Genomic DNA, 17,771 nt, shown 5'->3' with positions numbered 1-17,771 from the left:
AGGTAAATGTGGAATAGACAGGAATCAAAAACAATCCATGGGGAGGTTGAGGAGTGGAAGGCCAGAAAAGCAAGAGTAAGGCGAGAGTTGGGCTTAGACAATTAACATTCACATTTGCCTTCAGTCGTGGTATTAAACCCACAATGAGATTAGTGACTAGACGGAAAAATCTGCCTTTTACCTATGTTTCATGTGCCTTAGCCTTACAGTGTTAGTTACAGTATTAGAGCGCATTCAGTGCTGAAAGCAGGCAGTGTTTATGGGTGGTCACCTCCCTTGAAGTCCTGATGGGTGCTGCTCTTGGCATTTTTGATCAAAACACATATACCCCAATGTATGTTGAGGCCTTTCTCTGAGCCTGTAAAGAAAAATACGAAACCATGGGCTTTACTTCAGTTCAAGCTGCTGAAAAAGTCAAAGACTTTTGTCTTTGTGTAAGACACCTCTATTCCAGCACACTTGCCTCCCCATGAGCACTCAGAAGTACAATAGTTTGTCCCCTCCCCAGTCAAGATAGTTTTATCATTAAAATGTCCTCGTATCATGGGACATCTGTGGGACTCCTTACGCTTCCAAGCACAGAAGTTATTTCTGAGAACAGAGCACAGCCCTTTGCACTCCTTTGACCAAATTCTGACAGCTAAGGTCCAGCAGTGTACATGAACAAGCTAGATTTTTGTTACATAAAATAAAGGCTGCCATACTTTTTATTGGACTAGGATATCAGTTAGATTCCTAAGAGCAGTTATAATAGAATCAAGTTACAATGTCAGTGTGATAAAAGGTATCACATCATTACTCTGTCCTTTTTACCTTATTCATTCACAGATTGAAGTTTCCTGGATTTCTGTCAAAAGAATTAGTCTTTTAAGAATAGAAAAGACCAATGTCATCTTTATACAGTTTGGGAATTCATCTTGAGTAGCCCAGAGATTAACAATATCAGCGATAATTGAGTCAAAGGCGTCTATGGAGTACACTAACAACAAAATAGACCATGGAACAAAAGACGGGTAATTCAACAGTGCACAACTGCTGAATAATCATTTTAACCTTACCAAGGGTCAGGATAGCAAATAAAATAAATAAAAAATGAATGGGTTTAAAGAAAGGAGGAGGGAAAGAACAACAATGTACTCAGAGGGAACTAGGCAATTTTGAAGAAAAATGTGTGCAGAACAGAAACTGTACAACTGTTAACAGGAAAGAAAAATCAATTTTACACCATAAAAAGGGATACATTTACATCATTATGATTATGTTGGGAAAGGATTAGAATTTCACTTTCTTCAAAGCATTCTTGCAATGTGTCATATGATTCTTCCTTATCTGATGATCATGATGATGCATAAAGAATAGCACCTCTCAAGCATCACTTTATTCAGTAACAGACCACCTTGTCTCTCTGAGCTCCCTGACTGCCAGATCTCATGTCTTTGTTTTCCATAGGTAAATGTAATTAAACCAGCAGAAGTGGAGTTATAATGGTTCACAAACAGTGGCAGTAACTAAAGGGGAAAAAAAGAGTGGGAGAGGAGAGTAGAAAATGCGCATGTATTCAGGAGCTCGATAGCATTAGATAGGGAGATCAATCCTAAAATTGGCATAAGCAAGGGATACAGAAGAAAGCAAAACCCAGACAGCTGAATTCAGATGTTGGTGGCATAGGAAAACACAAGTCATCATTGTAGAAAATACAAGTGTTTCAGAAATGGGGTTAAACAATTATTTGCTCTTTCTTTAAATATAGTTTTAAAATGTATTCTGATTTGAGTACAGGTACAAAATATGCTTGCACATGTGCAAGACCAGGGTTGGCCAATGCCCATAAGTAAATCCATTGTATCTGCCCAGACTAGAACACTTTCATCCAATGTCAACCTTTTTAATTTCCCAGCTACTCTATCCATGCTTTCCCAGAAGGGAATAGCAGCAACATGAATCATGCCTCCAAAGCAAACTACTGCAGATGCAGGGAAACTCAGAGGTGGCAGGAGTGAGCCTCTCCCCACATCCTGCTCCCCCCTTCTCAGGTGTGCATGTGATGGCTTTAGCATAACTCAGCCACCGCACTTGCTGAGGAAAGCTCCACAGGAATCAGGTTGTTGCTTTATCAGTTACAACCCTTATTTTAAATTGTATCTGGCACCATATAAAAGCAAATGCAACTACAGGCTCAGTTATAGTCCATGCTGCGTGGGAAGAAGGTCTACGGGAGTGGAAAGCCGTGCTCTACATCAACGCATTTCCTGATTAATTTCCAATACTGGCAGAAAGTCAGAAATCAGCCTGGAGGCAGTTAACTGCAATGAGCTGCATATTGGAAGAAATGCTTTCACCTCCTGCCCAAGCATAGGCAATGTCAACTAATGGGGAATTTTATTCCTTACCCTTTCCACCTCTTTCCTACCTCAGATCTCCGCTACTACTATTTTCTTTAGGGCAGATGTTAGACTTCCCCCTTTCCCTCTTACCCTACCTGATGCAGACAGTGGAAGTTGCAGAAGCTCAAAACAGTGCAGAAACAGGCCTTATGTTGTGCCTGGATTTGTACCCTGGCTGAATGAACAAGGAGAGACAGCATCTGCTAGAGCTGGTGGTGGCCTAAGAAAGCTGCAGCGCTGTGCACATGCAGAAGGTCACAAGGCTCTGTTTCAACCACAGCTTTGTGGCAGACGAGCCTCCTCCCCACTCTCTTCCCCACCTCAGATTTTAAGCTCAAGAAAGCTAAGTTTTATTTGAATAAAAGCTCACAACAAGCTTTTAAATCAAAAAATATCCTTAAAGGAGCTAGAGAAAACAAAATAAACTGTGCTCCATTCAATCCTCTCTGCCTACAACAGCCTTCTAGGTGGGTCCTTCATTCCAGCCAGTTCACTAACTGAGAAGCAGAAAGCTCTGCAGTTTCCCCACATCCCTATGACATTTTTTCCATCGCCTCTGAGGCATGGCTGTCTGCTTCCCAGTCCTTCCTTTAGCTTTTTGGTCTCTTGAAGACGCAAGTCGTGCAGATCTGCAATGACTCTGCTGGACTCCACTGGCCTGCCCATCCTCAGTCTCTCCCTGAATCTGTTCAGTAACACTTCAAGAATTTCCCCTGGCAAGTCCACCCAGCTTCTTCAAAGAAAATAAAGCCAAATTACAACAAACCCATCAAACACACAGTTTGCCATGGTTACGGCAACAGTTGAGCCTTGCAGTAGGGCTGAAAGGCCAATTTTATGAGACCAGAACACAGGCAATGGGTCCTGAAGTGCTGCTGCTAGTCCTGGATAAGTGCTTTGTTTAGCTGAGATGCACTTTATATGTTCAGAATGAGCCCATGTAATTTGTTATTGCACTACCGTAACTTGCAATAGGCCAACATTTATAGCAGTCGGTGGAGCAATTATAGCTTTAAAGTTTGACACTGAAGCAAAACCAGGGCTGATAATTACAAATGAGTGATTTTCAGAGTGTGAAATACTGAAGAAAAGTAACAAATTGTAAGTAAACTTTGTCTTAAGGCATATAAGCAAAATCAAGCAGTTAAAAACAATGAAAAAACATGCAGCCTGCACACAATGTATATGCACTACGTAATACTTCTGCTGTCATGTGTTCTTTGTAGAGATTGTATAAAACGAGACTTTTTCCTAAATGTGTAACAGCCCAGATAGCTCTGCATCACTTCTTTATATCACCCTTCCATTTCCGTCCTTCCTGCCTGCCTTCTCTTCTGTCTCCTCCTGTGCATCTCTCTTGTCTTCTGCTTACTTAATTCTGCGCTGTGGTAAGGCTGCCTACATCACTTTATGCCAGTTATTGCCTCCAGCTTTTGCTATAACTTTAAATGACCTTTTCTGATCCTTTTGATAGCAAGGTTTAAATAAGTGACTAAAATCTCAGAATCGTTCTGGGAGAAAAGAATACCCTCCCAGTTCCTACATATTAACCACAAAATAACTCCTGGAAGAATATATAGTGTGGATACATCACTCCAGGAGAAATATGAGCTTCAGACTTCGGCACAAGCTAGTGGGATTTTGTTTGGTTTCAGAACAGCTATCAAATACAAGGTCATTTTAGTGGCCGTGCCCTACTTAAAGGTGTACACTGAAAGAAAAAATGGATAAAAACCTACCCTGTTCAGCCAAAGGTAAGAATATAAAGGAGCACAGTATCTGATGTCTAAACAAATAAAACCAGCAATGTGATGGGTGTTCGTTATTTCTCTGAATGCTTTCACTTATGCTACAGCTAGTTATTCAGTAATACATACTGTGAACAGAAAAGTACAACTTGCCAGGGTACAAAATTACATGGAAAGAAGCCAGTTATTAGAATAACGACAGCAAAAGTCAAATATAAGCTGAGAAAAGCTTACCTCACGTTAATGAACTGGCATATAGATGAGTTAAAAACAAAACACAAAAAATCCATATCGAAATCACTGGCAGAGCTTCAGCTCTATTGTAATGCTCTAATCATGAAAACAATAGCACATCAATTTGAAGTGCTTCGGAGAACAGTCGTATCTCTGTCTTGCAGTGGAGCAACAGGGGCTTTTTTTCTGTTTTCCGACACCCTGTTAGGGTCTTGCTGTTTTACTGGGTGCTTTGTTCAGCAACCAGGTATGGTATGGCCCCAGCATCCCATCCCAGTGGGCAAGTTCTAACGTTTGTAGACCCTGCGTGGCATCTCAGCACAGATTCCCTAGCTGCGGCATGATTTCCGCAGCTGAAATCTGCTTTTGGCTCTTATTTAATTAGCCAAAGTTTCCCTTTGACTCTGTGACTCAAAACAACTAAAACAAGGCAATTCATTGGAATGATTTGAGTGAAACTTTACTTTTTAACATTCTCCATAAAAATCAATGCTAAGAAATCTGTATCAATATCTCAAGCCTCCAAAGACTTAACCCCAGCAGCAGTCAGGAGGTTTGACTGGCAGCCACCTCCTCAGAAACTGCAGAAGAATGGTTAATGCTCCGGCAGGCAGAATCCCATTGCTATCACAAAAACAGAAGCTTGAAGAGCAGATGACTCTCAGGTATTGGCATAACAATCTTTCAATTCCATATTATTTTAGTGTAGTGTTGCTAGGTTCTGGGTTTTGTTTTCATTTGAATAGTCATTATAATGATTTGGAGTAGGCTTTAAATCTTGAAGGATTTTTCTCCAAAAAATTAGCAATGTCTCTACATTTTACAAGATAGGTTCCTCAAGAGGAGATTGCACTTGAAGCGGAAACTGAGAAGAGTAGTCTCACTGGACTGCAGGCAGAGCCAAAGGAGATTTCTTGACATTTTTACAATGTATTGTCCTCTGAAAAGAATATATAGTGGAGGTATATAATTTTAAGAACATGGTAGAATGTTTAGCCCATTTAAAATGCAGCTAATTGACCTTCTTAGAAGAAATATTTAAATGTTTTAACAATAGGAATGAGAAATGCAGACTAAATGCTGCATCTATTGTAATTCCCAAGTCAAATCTGCAAAATTGTATGCATTTCAGGTTTTGAGAGTGTTTTTTTAAGTTATAGTTCTGAATCCAACAGCCTGTGTTCAGGGTAGTGAATTGGTAAATTAAAGTGTCTATTGACATTTTTTTAGGCAAAAATGGAAGATAAATTGATTTTCTTAGATGCTGGTATTCTGTAAAATTGAACATCCCCAAAGAGATTTTAAATGGAGCCTGTTGTCTTACTAATTTGCACACCATGCTTTTTTCTTTTTTTTTTTTTTTTCTTGATTAAAACCTTAGTAAGGAACTGCTCAAACCTTGGGAGTTGCTAGGCATAACTGTAGGCCAGCATGTGCTAAATATGCCACAGCACGAAGTCTTTAGTCGTCATCCAGCATACTGTGTGTAAGCAATTGGCAAGCCTCTTCTCCCCCTACCTCCCAGGACTTTTGTTATTGAATTGCTACATAGTGTATCTTAGCCTAATTGAACTCATTACTTAAGGGACTACTCTGTCTACACAAGTATTCAGGAAATATTATTCCTGAATAACTATGTGTATATTCTTATGCTGGAACAAGAATGGGCTAGATAAGATACCTAGATAAAATAATGAATAAACAGGTCCTAGAAGATGCTCTGCCAGCTTCACTGAATCTAGAGAAACCCCTCAGAAAACCTACAAGGAACGATTCTCTTTTCACACAAGAGAGTTGGTGGAAGAAGCCCAGCTTCCCAGGAGCATGAGATGTGAACTATGAAACCACGTAAGAGGAGTCAAATTCCTAACGGCAAGAGAGAAAGATGCTGAAAGGAGTGGTCTGATAAAGAATTAATTCCAATGACTTTAAAAGTACAGCTACGCAAAGGCATGATGGAAAATGATTCCACCTAAAAGCACATTTCCCTCCTCAGGACAGAAGTGTTTGCCCTTGCAGGCTTTGCCAGTCTCCTCGGGCTGACCTAGGGCCAGGGCGGGAGGCCAGGGGTTGCCCCATCAGCCAGCAACACCTTCCCGGGCAGTTTTGGCATGGGCTGAGGGACACGCTCCCACACAACGCCCAGGCAGGATCTGGGGGCCAAGGGCCAATCCCAATATTCACTTTGGATGTAACTGTCCTTTTTCAAGGGAGTGAGAGGGTTTGAAATGGTATGGATGCAACTTCTGCTGGGCCAGGTGGCCTCCAGAATGGGCCCAGCTCTGTTACATACAGTGGTATAGATATACCTTGATTATAGCATGTTTGTTCCAGTACACACTGTGACTTGTAACAGAAAAAGTGCACTGAAAAATTTATGGTTGTAGAAAAATGACGAGTGTCTTGCTCTGATGAAAAAGGGATGATACAGTCACTACGACCGTTTGATTTTGCTCATACCAGTGTAAATCAGGAGTGATTCTGTAGAAAGTAGAATAATATCTGTGCTGCATAAAAGGGGTTAAAATGAGGCCTTTTATAGCCATAATTATCAGGATGTGCTAAGGGTCATTTTCATTCCTGTTTTGGAGCCCTATGATAAGCTTTAGAAATAGTAAAATATTCCATTTTTTTCTAAGACCATGGAGTAGGGGTAAGCTGGAAATGTGCTGGGGATATTCATGCACACCAACATTGACTAGACGATCCTTCTGGATCCTTCTGGAGTTCCCCCACCTTAACAACTGAACTTGTCAAATCAGAATAAGCATTTCCTGAGCTGATAAGAAAGTCTAACAAGAAGCTGCACCCAGGGGCACGCTGCTCAGCTTCCCCCAGACGCTCTTGAAAAAAATAAAGCTCATGATTACTAGGGAAATCTTGGTAGTTGCACCAGAGTATGATTCTGTTTCTTTATTACGTATATTTTTAAAATCTGGTGCTAGTATCTCAAATTCTTGTATTTTCTGTTGTCTTTTATTCTGGTACTGTGCCCACATTTGTGCTTAACGCTGCTATTGTAATGATATCTATATTGGTTGCTTTTCATGTGGTATACGATCCTTTTATTTTTCTCCCATTTAGCACTGGAGATATAAAGGCAGAAAGAAAAAGCTACTTATTGTACTCATTTGAGCTTTACTTCCGTCCCAGCATTTTACCTGAGTAGTTCCATTGAAATAATAGCAAAGTTTCGTTATTCCTTATTACAATTTGTGTGTTGCATAGAAAATATTAGCCACTAAGTAAATGTAATTTTGATGCACGTTTTTGGGAAAAACTAATATGCTGTTATTTTAAAGAAGTATGGAAAACCAAGATCAACCTGAAAGAGTCTCCAGATATAAAGCAGCTAAGAGTGGAGCTAGTTATACATATAACAGGCACAAAGTTGAGGCTAATAAACTTGAATGCATCAATATGTGAGTGTGCAGTAATCCCAGCTGGACAAACATTTTGAAATTCTTCCGAGTTTCAGGGTGCTGGATTTTGCTATGTTGTGCAATATCTTCTGCTCATAGTCCCAACAAGAGAAACAAATTGTAATTAGGTGGAGATGTGAGTAGGGACAACATGACCTAGCCTTAGAAGTAAATAGAAATTAAGCTCAACATAATACAAGGACAGACGTATGCATTGGGCAAATCTAACACTACCTTAGAAGAAACACGTGAAGAACACAGCCATGTACAGGAAGACAATGAAACCAAAGAAATGAGCATAGCAGTGCTACTTCGCAGAAGAGAAACAGAAGATACATTAGCGCAGCAGAAACACTGGCAAACTGTTTCATGAAGACAGTAGGCATTGGGGAAGAGGAAAGATGTAGGCTGCAGAGACTACCAGCCTCATTTAATCTACCATCTGTGAGGCTGGAACTGCAGCTGTTGTAATAGGATGCTTGATGATAACATATTAAAAAAACCTCCTTCAATGAGTAATACTGATTGGCACCTGTCATTAGTTTACTTAGGGTAAATTGTGGAGCACTGGGCTGCCCAGTGTAAGGGAAAGTACCATAGCCTGGCCCAGACCGTTGTCAAACATCGGAACCTATGTTACGTTCAATGACACAAGATACGTAGGCAACTGTTTGAAGATTTAACTGGATTTTCTTTTAAGCAAATTTCAAAAATGCACAGGGAACTTGATTCTGCTACCCATTTGATGCATTAGCTAATGTCTTAATATAAATCCCATTGTTTTCAGCAAACCTGTTTGGAATGGGATGATGGCAGACTAAAACCCAGGTGAAGGACCAAATTCTAACTGTGAAGTGATCTTGAAAGCTACATTGGGAAGAGTAATTTAATAGAAACTGGGGAGAAGAAAAGGCAAGTCCTAATCAAGTTTTACCTACAAAACTCTTACCGGAAAAGGTGTGTTCCCCTGTTTGAGGTACCTGTTTATAACTGTTCTTACTAGGAATGCTTAAAAAAGCAAAAACCCAAACCAAACCTCCTATATCAGGCACATTATTCAGAGTATAAAGTGATAGAAACCAAATGGAAATGTGACCACATCTCCTGATGACCCCATCCTTTTATGTGCACATTTTATTTGCTGCACACAACAGGTAATGGCATAGGAATGCCATCACAGGTGTTCACTTACACCCTTCACCACCAGCCTATCTTAAATACATTACTTATGTTAGTATATCTATAGGTCACATATGAAGTGTGCGTTGTAGCAGAACAAGTGCCAAGTGTTTGACAAAATTGGCTGAGCCATGAGTGCTAATCATCACACAGGAAAGTCAACAACCTACAGACATGTTGGCTCGTAACCAGAATGGGGCAGTGGAGAGATGTCAGTAATTCCCAGAGGGAATAGAGAGATTCTTTAGACTAGCTGCAACCACCATTACTCATACCTTTACTCCATGACATGCCTGAGTGAAATCAGTGAGACTAACATCACTGAGGACACTTGAAACAAAGCTAGATCAAAAACTTTCCTTATATTAAAATAAAAAAGACAAGAGTGTCAATAGAATTAATTGAGCTAATATATTTAGCGCATGAACAGTTGCTAAAGAGGTTGCTTAACATAGTATTGTAAATCAGATAATTCTTACCTGTAAAAAAATATTAAATATAGTTTGCCAATCTGGGAAACAAATTACTTTCTGTTCAACATCCAAATGATAGCAAGCATTACCTTTGGAATTATTTAATTATTTATTTTAACATACTTATATACAGTGAGTGACTCATCCTGATATAATAGTTTGTTTCAACATAATCTAAGTAAAACTTCTATGACTTAGCGAAGGTTTTTAACACATTCGACTTAGAAACTTTCCTCACAAGCCTTCATAAATATAATCATAGTGACAATATGTCTTTTGTTGTCATGATTTCCAGTTTTTGTGTCTTTACCGAGGGCCAACACCATTTAACGATGTTTTAGTTGCATCTGAAATGGATAACGCTTGAGCAAAATATGCAACACAGTTTGAAATTAATTCTAAGCAGCTAAAGAAATTTAAAACATACATGTTTATAGGTACATGTATATTATATATTGGTGTATAATAATATATACACACACATTTATTTTAACGTTTAGCTTTAATAGCAAAAAGTACAGTAGAATTCCACTGATAGCAAGATTTGATTCTAGATTATCCATAGAAAATTGGTGCACTTTTTCTGAAAATCAATACAAGCTCAAAACAAAATGCGATATCAGATGATTCTCTGCCGTGGTCTAAAACCAATAATCAATTTGAACACGTAAATAATTGAATTAAACCCTATAGTAATCAAATAGATACTTGATAATGAAATACCTCCATTGGAAAATGTTACTGAGTAAAATTTTGTATCAATCCCAAGTAGGTGAGTGTACAACATTTAGGATAAGGCCTCTCAGTCCTGACTGAAGCCCATAGGTACTACTGGAGTACAAATAATAAATAATAGTACATGTATTGTAAACTCTCTAAAATCAGCGATAATACCAAGCATTTTCCATCTTTGAAACACTGTACAAACATAAAACTATTCCTCACAACACCCCTGTGAGGTAGGTACAAAAGTATTACCCCATCTTTACTGATGGGGCAACTCATCCCAATACTACAAGGTGCTAGCTGACTCTGCAAGGGGGACTTCACTCCCTGGTTCCCACAAGCCCCAGAAGTATGTAATTCTCACGCAGAATCAGAGTCTAATTAGCGACTTGCTCACATCCCTAAAATAAGTCAGTGGCACAGCCCAAAGCTGTTGGCTTTCACATTTGTCACTTTGTCAATTGATTGAGACATTCTCCCTTCTGAAAAAATAAAATACTATACACTGGTGCTGCGACATGCACAAACATGTATTTTTCTTTTCATACATCTGCTGATACCTTTAATATCTGCAAAGGGAAGGCATTTCCCTGTAAGTGCCTACCTTGTGTAGCAGAGCCATAGCAAGATTCTCACATTCTTCTACTTTTATGCATAAAAGTTACAGGTTCTTTTACTCATTTATGTGAAAAGGGACCGATTATTCACATGATGACAACAAATTATCTATTAAGGGGCACAGTCAGCTTTCAGGACCTCCTTTAAAACTGGGATAATCCTGTGGTATGTACTAAAATATATGTGTTCTCTTTTCCCTCTTTTTAAAAATAAAGTCCAGAATGCTTTTGCCTAGACCTACTTTTAATATACTATATAGCTAGCCATTAGTTTTGATGACATGTAAAGTAAAGCAAGACATCTGAACCTGGAAGCAGTCCCTCTTGCACCAGTATAAGCCTGGAGTATCTCCACTGAAGCCCATGGAGTTTCCAGTGGTGTAAAAGCAGGCGCAGTGAAGTTAGGATCAGGACTTCCATCCTCCTGACCATCTGTGGCTGCCCTATACCAGCAACGCTAACAAACTTCATGCCTTCATCTGGAGGAAAGAGTGCAAACAGCACGTTTGTCAGCAAATCCTGTGAGCTTACGCACATACCTGATCACATCACTGACGACTTCATCATTCATTATGCTAGTGTTACACACAGATGTAAAAACAGGCAGCTCTTTTGACTTCTGCAGAATTAGAGGAAAAGGAAAAAAATAAACCACAGTATCTTCCAAATGACAGAGTACATGCAGAGAAGTAAATTAAAGGCAACACAAATACAGCACAAATGCAGCTTTAGAAAAACAAAGTATTTGCCAAGATAGAAAGGACAAAATAGGTAAAGGAACAGAAAATATATTGAGGGCTAATATATACAAAAGGAAAAAAAAAAACAACAGGGAAAAAGTAGTTATGTATGTCAATCATTTGTCATAAATGCTCTCTTTCTAATAACTCATGGAAAAAATATAAATGAAGAGTTTGAAAGCCTTGCTGGAATTTTCATGTTGTAAAATAACCCTCCCCTCAAAAAATCATAACCGGCAATTTTTCTGATTATATAGAGTTCCTACATGGCTCTATTTTTAAACATCTGTAATTCAGCAGACTTTGACCGTTTTTATCCGTGTAGCACATTTTATTATTTAATGTCTTCCTATATTAAAAAAAATAACCCATACATTTAAAAATAGACACCATTCTGATTTCATCCTTTTTTTTGGGGGGCAGGAGGGGAAGGCACGTAATTTTCCTCTTGTGTCTGGAACAGAACCGTAACTATCAGCGCTCCTTTGCTTTCCTTCTCTTTTGCATATCGTGTTTTCTCTCAGCAAGGCTCAGGGATGTGCGTGCAGGAACGCAAGCACGAACCTATTGTTGTTGTTGAGTCACCAGAGGAAACTTGTACCTTCTTTGGGTAGGTCTTATAAAACAGAGTATCTTCGTAACAAGGCCACTGAAAGATGATTAACACAGCTTTTTCTCTTTTATTTATCTTTTGTCCGTTTTAAATGCAGCAGGCATTCATCACCAGATTATAACAGCTTGAAGGTTACTCAAACATACAGCTTTTTTGCAGGAGATACTTAATCACATGCCTAACCTTAAGAATGTAAATACTTTCATTTAAATCAATGTGAAAAAATAATTTGGTTAAAGTTAGACATGCTTTGATAAATCAGGGTCTTGGAAAAAAAGAAGAAACAAAGCCATGGGTTTAAACGTACAGGTTATGTCATTTGGAATGAACGGATGCGAGTTGTCAATTTATTTATTTTTTTCTTTTTCTTTTTGTATTTTAGAATTTGAACTGCTCCTGATAAATTTGTTCCCAATTTTTATCATGCAGTGTATCGTGAATATTAGGCAAATGTTTAAACAACATGAAAAGGAGGCTTTTTTGGTAGACAGTACATGATAAGTGTTCAGAATTGAGTCAATTTGAAACAGTAGTCCTTCCAAAGGCTGTTTTCCCCCCTCCAAAATGTTTTTTTTTTTTTGTTCTACTGTTTTGCGAGAAATGCTCTTACAATTTATTTTCATTGGAAAAGAGACTTTAATAATTCTACCCCTTTGCACTGTTAATATGTATTAGAATAGCATTTGAATATAAGGTGTCGACCTTATTCCGATTTTCAGATGCGACGATTAGAAGTCATTGACACCAATCTACCACAAGTGACCTTAGTCTCATATCTTGCTCTGTTATTAGAATAATCAAGGAACGCAATTCAGAAATAATATTACATCCTGCATTTTATTCAATTCCATATGACAAAAATAGTAACCTAGACTAAGACATCCATTTCAATCAGTAGATGTGTCAAGCCAACAAGATTTAATAATAAAAAATATTGGATCTAGGTAACAATTCCCAGCTGGTTCAGGGAGGCTCCTAGCCCTACATGGTATCACAGTATAAAAATAGTGTCTCTCTTCACCATGCAGAGAGGAATGACCTAACCCTGAATACAAAATGGGGTCAGTCTTACTGTACCATCATCAGCCATCTTATTTACAACACTTTACGTCTTTTTTCTTTTTTTCCTTTTTCATTTTTTCTTCTCTTTTTTTTTTTTTCTTTCTTTTTTTAAGTTATACACATCCTTTAGGGAATAGAGATAACACTACATGGTACCAAATACTAACGAAAAAAAAAAGTCACACCAAAAATGACACAGATAAATAAAAACATTCAATTGCTGAAATACAGCAACATTAAGCCACCTCAGTTTTCTTTTTTTCAATGCTTGGAAACACCCCTAACCCCCCACACACTGTGGCAAAAAAGATGTTACATTGTAGAGGTGTTACAGATATATAATTTTGCTTATATATAGATATATATATATATCTATATATCTCTATCTCATCACTGTAGAAAATGGAGCTGTAAAGTTCATTGTTCATTTCCAATAGAAACAAACAGCTAATAAGTCTTTGAACCTCTCTTCACTCCATTACACGATGGCAGAAATAGTCCATCCTCTTACAGTAATGCTTTTTGTTGTATAAGAAAGATTGTCCTATTTTTCAGTCTCAACTGAGAAGACCTCACTGTCTGATTCGTTCTTCAGGGGCATAAAACTCCTTGCGCTGTTACCCAGCTACCCATAATGTCCCTCACGCAATTCTGCCGGACGGAAGTTCATAGTGTCAACTCCACCATGCTTGTAATGCACAAAAATGAGGTAGTACACAAAACGTTTACTGTTCAAGTTTTGATTAAGCCCCAGTCTCCTCAGCATCCCCAGCCTAGCTTACGAGTGGAACCATTCCCTTTATTTACTCGGTGTAATTTAAACAATGCAATCAACTTAAAATTATATTTGATTAATCAGAGTACATTGTGCTTTGGAGCAATCTGAGAAGATAATCAGCGAGAGTTGGAAATAAATACAGAATATTTGTATGTTACTACTGCTCAGGCTGCCCAAAAGTTATTATTTTGTTCGCATGTTATTAGGCAGTCGACATCTTTCTCGTGGGTATGTGTGAAAGAGACAGAACAAGATTACAGTAAAATTAAACTTACACAATGTTCTCCTTCCTCTATCCTAGGCTTGTCTTAATATCACACTCCTAAGATAAATGTATCAGAATTCTGTCGGGGGTGGTCACGCTTTTAAGTGGGCTTTGTAGAAATGAATCATTTCCATTTAAGAAATGGCAGGCCCCATATTTCCTAAGGATCTGACAGTTCTCTGCGGCTTTTCTGCTTAGTTAACAGAGATCTCTCATTGTTTGACCTTAAAACAAAACAAGAAACTGCAACAGCGTTCTCCTCCTTATTCCTTAAGTCAAAGTACTATTAATAAAATAGTTTACATCTTTGTTCAGTTTCAAATTATAGACAAACCTCCCTAATACAAAATACTAAAAGTGCAATAGTATAAATTAAGAGTTTGCAACCACATTATACAAACATTACCTTTTTATTGTACAGCTTTGATAACATGGAGTATTTACTCACAACTGTTTATAATGTTGTGAATAATTTATGGTGCTAAGGTTTGTCTGTAACTTGTTTTCCAATCATTGAGCTAAAGTCCACACTACATTTTTTTTCATTTAATAGAACAACTGTCCACATAGCAGCTACAAATATTTAAATAAAAAAAGGTTTGTTACTGACAGGTACTTGCACATGAAAAGCATGCTATCTTTCCCAATAAAACTTCACAATTTTGCCTGCATTGAAATAAACCACGTATTTATAGTAAAACAAAACTTGCTTAAAAAAAAAAAAAAAAAGAAAAATCACATAGCCAGATGTATTTTGCAGTACAAAAGCTTCATTTAAGTTTGGGGCTAGTATATTGTCTGTTACCCGCATTATCTTAACATTATAAATACTACAGACAAGGATACTGTAATAATACACAGCATTGGGGTACTAAATCACTTATTTAAGATTAAGATTCCTAAAAACATAGTCCAAGTTGCTAACTAATTTGAACAAAACCAGCAAATAAGTGTGACAGAATGCTGTAATGAAGCCCCCCTTTCTCAGGTGATAGTAAGTTTTGTAAGAAGCAAAGTGGACGTAGACTAGCCTCTTTCTGTTTCTAATGAAGTTATCCCATGATTTGTTTGTTTGTTTGTTTGTTTTCTGTTAAATTAAAAGGTTTCAAAGTTCTCAGTAACAGTCAAACTCACTGTTGAAAGAAGTACCATGCAGGTCTTGCAAGACAACTTTTCAGCAGCCACAAAGTTATGTATTTCTGCTATGGGTAAAACTTTAAAGGGAACCTATGCATTTAGGTCAGGAAACTAATGCTTAGCTTCAAAAGCTGTACATGGAACAGGACAAGTGTTGTGTTGAGTAGCAGTCCAACAGTTATTCGGAACGAATGCTTTTAATTTATGCCAATCTCTTTATTATCCTCAATAAATCTGGTGAATGGACGACTGGCTCCCGTTTCAGAACTTGCTTTGTCCAGACCGACAATGGGAGGGCTGCTGCCCGTGCGAGCTTTGTCCATGCCACCGGTAAGGTTACTTAGAGGCGGGATGGCGCCTCCGCCTAGACTTACTGGGAGCTGGGGAATGCCTCCGTTCTGTATGACAGAAATCTCATTGTTCTTCATAGCAAGTCCGTTAGTGATAGCTGCAGCGTATTGGTTCCAAAAATTGGGGTCAACGTTCATGGCCCGAGCTGCCAAATCCTTCTGGAACATCTCGGAGAACTTGAGCGCGTCGCCGCCGAGCAGAGCCATGGGGTTTTCCACGGAGAGGCGGCGGCCGCGGCGTGCAGGGGCGTTATTCCACATGTGAGTTCCCATGTGAACCTGCGGAGCAAACCGGGACAAGAAGCACCCCCAAGTTAGCACGTTCTGGTGAGGTGGCTGGCCTGAAATGCTGTTACTTACAGTATTGCTTGTAAAATGCTTTTTAATTTGCATTGAAAACAAATAAATTCCAGTTAAGACGCAGTTCTAAGACCCAATCAACCTATACAAAGAAAACTCAGCTCCATAGTAATTTTGCAGTGTGCATTTGTTTCTTCTCAGTGAAAACAAATGCAGCGCCACAAGAATAAAGAGTGTATATCTTCTTAGGTTAGATAATTTCACATGCAAGCTGGAAGTCCTTACATGCTGAAGATTACCAAAGGCATTACTTGTACTAGGAGATGGGTGTTTTTTTCTGCCCTTCCCCTTTTTACATCTTGTCTATTTTCATAATATTTTATCTCATGTCAGAGGCATCAATTATTTTGCTAAATTTAATATTTTAAAAAAGGACATTTAAAAATGTGTTCCCCAGGCTGTGTCCTGATGGTTAACCTGACTGCGGGAATAAAAGGCGTCAGTCCTGTAGTAACCCGCTGTAAATCAGTGGGAAACAGTTTTCTAGTCTGCAATGGCTGCAAAGCAGAATCAAAGATGGAAATTTGAGAGGCACCCAAGGAGCTGAGCAAGCTCTGCATTTCTGGTTTATAGCGAGGTTATTTTGCACTGATGGTCCACAAGAACTGCCAGAACACGTCCATCAGCTGACTATGTGTGCCATCACATCTGTCAGGAGAACTACAACGTGCATGCACGTACACCCAGAACCAGTTTTAAAGTTCTCATCATTGCACAGCCGCTTTCCAGTCCCTATCTTCAACACAGTGGAAGCACAATAACCACCACTATACAGCAAGCATCTCCTTGAAGCTCCCTTCTCTCCTGTCTTTGGGACGAACACTCAGCACTAAAACCTGCTGAGTTCAAGCCCAGTGCCTTAACCCCCGCCTTAACCCCCGAGCCTTTACAGTGTTATTTGGCCTCTTACCTTAAGATTCCCCTTTGTGGTAAAAGCTCTACCACAGATTGTGCAACCAAACGGTTTTTCACCGGTATGGGTGCGCTCATGTATCTGCAGTGCACTTGCTGAGGAGAAGGTCTTCCCGCACGACTGACAGTTGTGCTGCTTGGGAGTCCGGCGAGGGGGGGGTGCCAGCATAGGGGTGATCCCTGGGCTCATCACTGTCTGTGGTGCAGCAGGAACCTGGATTCCAGCTGGAAGCGAGGGAACCTCACCCAAAGAGATCGGCTTGCTGTGACCATTCACTTCCATTTTGATCATGGTAGGCGCTGTACTGGTGACCAGGCTAGGAGTACTTTGGCTGGGACCTAGAGTAAAGTTGGGTTCAAATAACTGAGAAGGCAGCTCTTTTAATTTGTGCGTCAGTAAGTGCTGTTTTAAATTACCCATAGTGGAACACCCACGACTGCAGACTGTACAAACAAATGGACGTTCTTTAGTATGGCTGCGGTAGTGAATTTCCAATGCACTCTTACAAGCAAAAGGCTTGCCACAGATATTACAAACAGTACTTTTAAACTTACCACGTTCTCTGTTCAGGAACAGCAGGCTAAAAGGAGCCTCCTCTTTGATGACGGGTCTTCCTGGGTTGGTGGATGTCAGATCTAATGCGCCTCCATTTTCAGTTGCGGGTGGTGGACTGTCTGGTTTTTCTGTCTTTAATTGTATTTCTTGTGGCTCTTCCTGGTTACTGAGACCTGGGGACTTTGATCTGAAACTTTCACTATTGCTATTTACAG

General features: G+C 39.1%; 1 protein-coding gene across 2 annotated transcripts in view; it reads right to left on the bottom strand.

Moving 5' to 3' along the window:
- Positions 1-15,575: 15,575 nt before the first annotated feature.
- The window catches only part of SALL3 (spalt like transcription factor 3), a gene marked incomplete at both ends in the record, with an annotated part of 19,763 nt that continues 17,567 nt past the window's right edge, over positions 15,576-17,771 (bottom strand). Inside the window, 3 exons of one of the 2 annotated variants that reach the window (XM_082326525.1) lie at positions 15,576-16,007; positions 16,999-17,339; positions 17,556-17,771. The exon at positions 17,556-17,771 is cut by the window's right edge and continues 2,721 nt beyond it. In XM_082326525.1, coding sequence (XP_082182651.1) covers positions 15,576-16,007; positions 16,999-17,339; positions 17,556-17,771 — 989 coding nt within the window. Of the gene's footprint in view, positions 16,008-16,998 lie in introns of both variants that reach the window. The other variant, XM_082326524.1, reaches the window with a different exon arrangement.

This window comes from Platalea leucorodia (assembly GCF_965183815.1).
Source record: "Platalea leucorodia genome assembly, chromosome: 1".
Taxonomy (NCBI): domain Eukaryota; kingdom Metazoa; phylum Chordata; class Aves; order Pelecaniformes; family Threskiornithidae; genus Platalea; species Platalea leucorodia.
The sequence above is the reverse complement of the archived record's forward strand: the minus strand, read 5'-3'. Positions and strand labels throughout refer to the sequence as shown.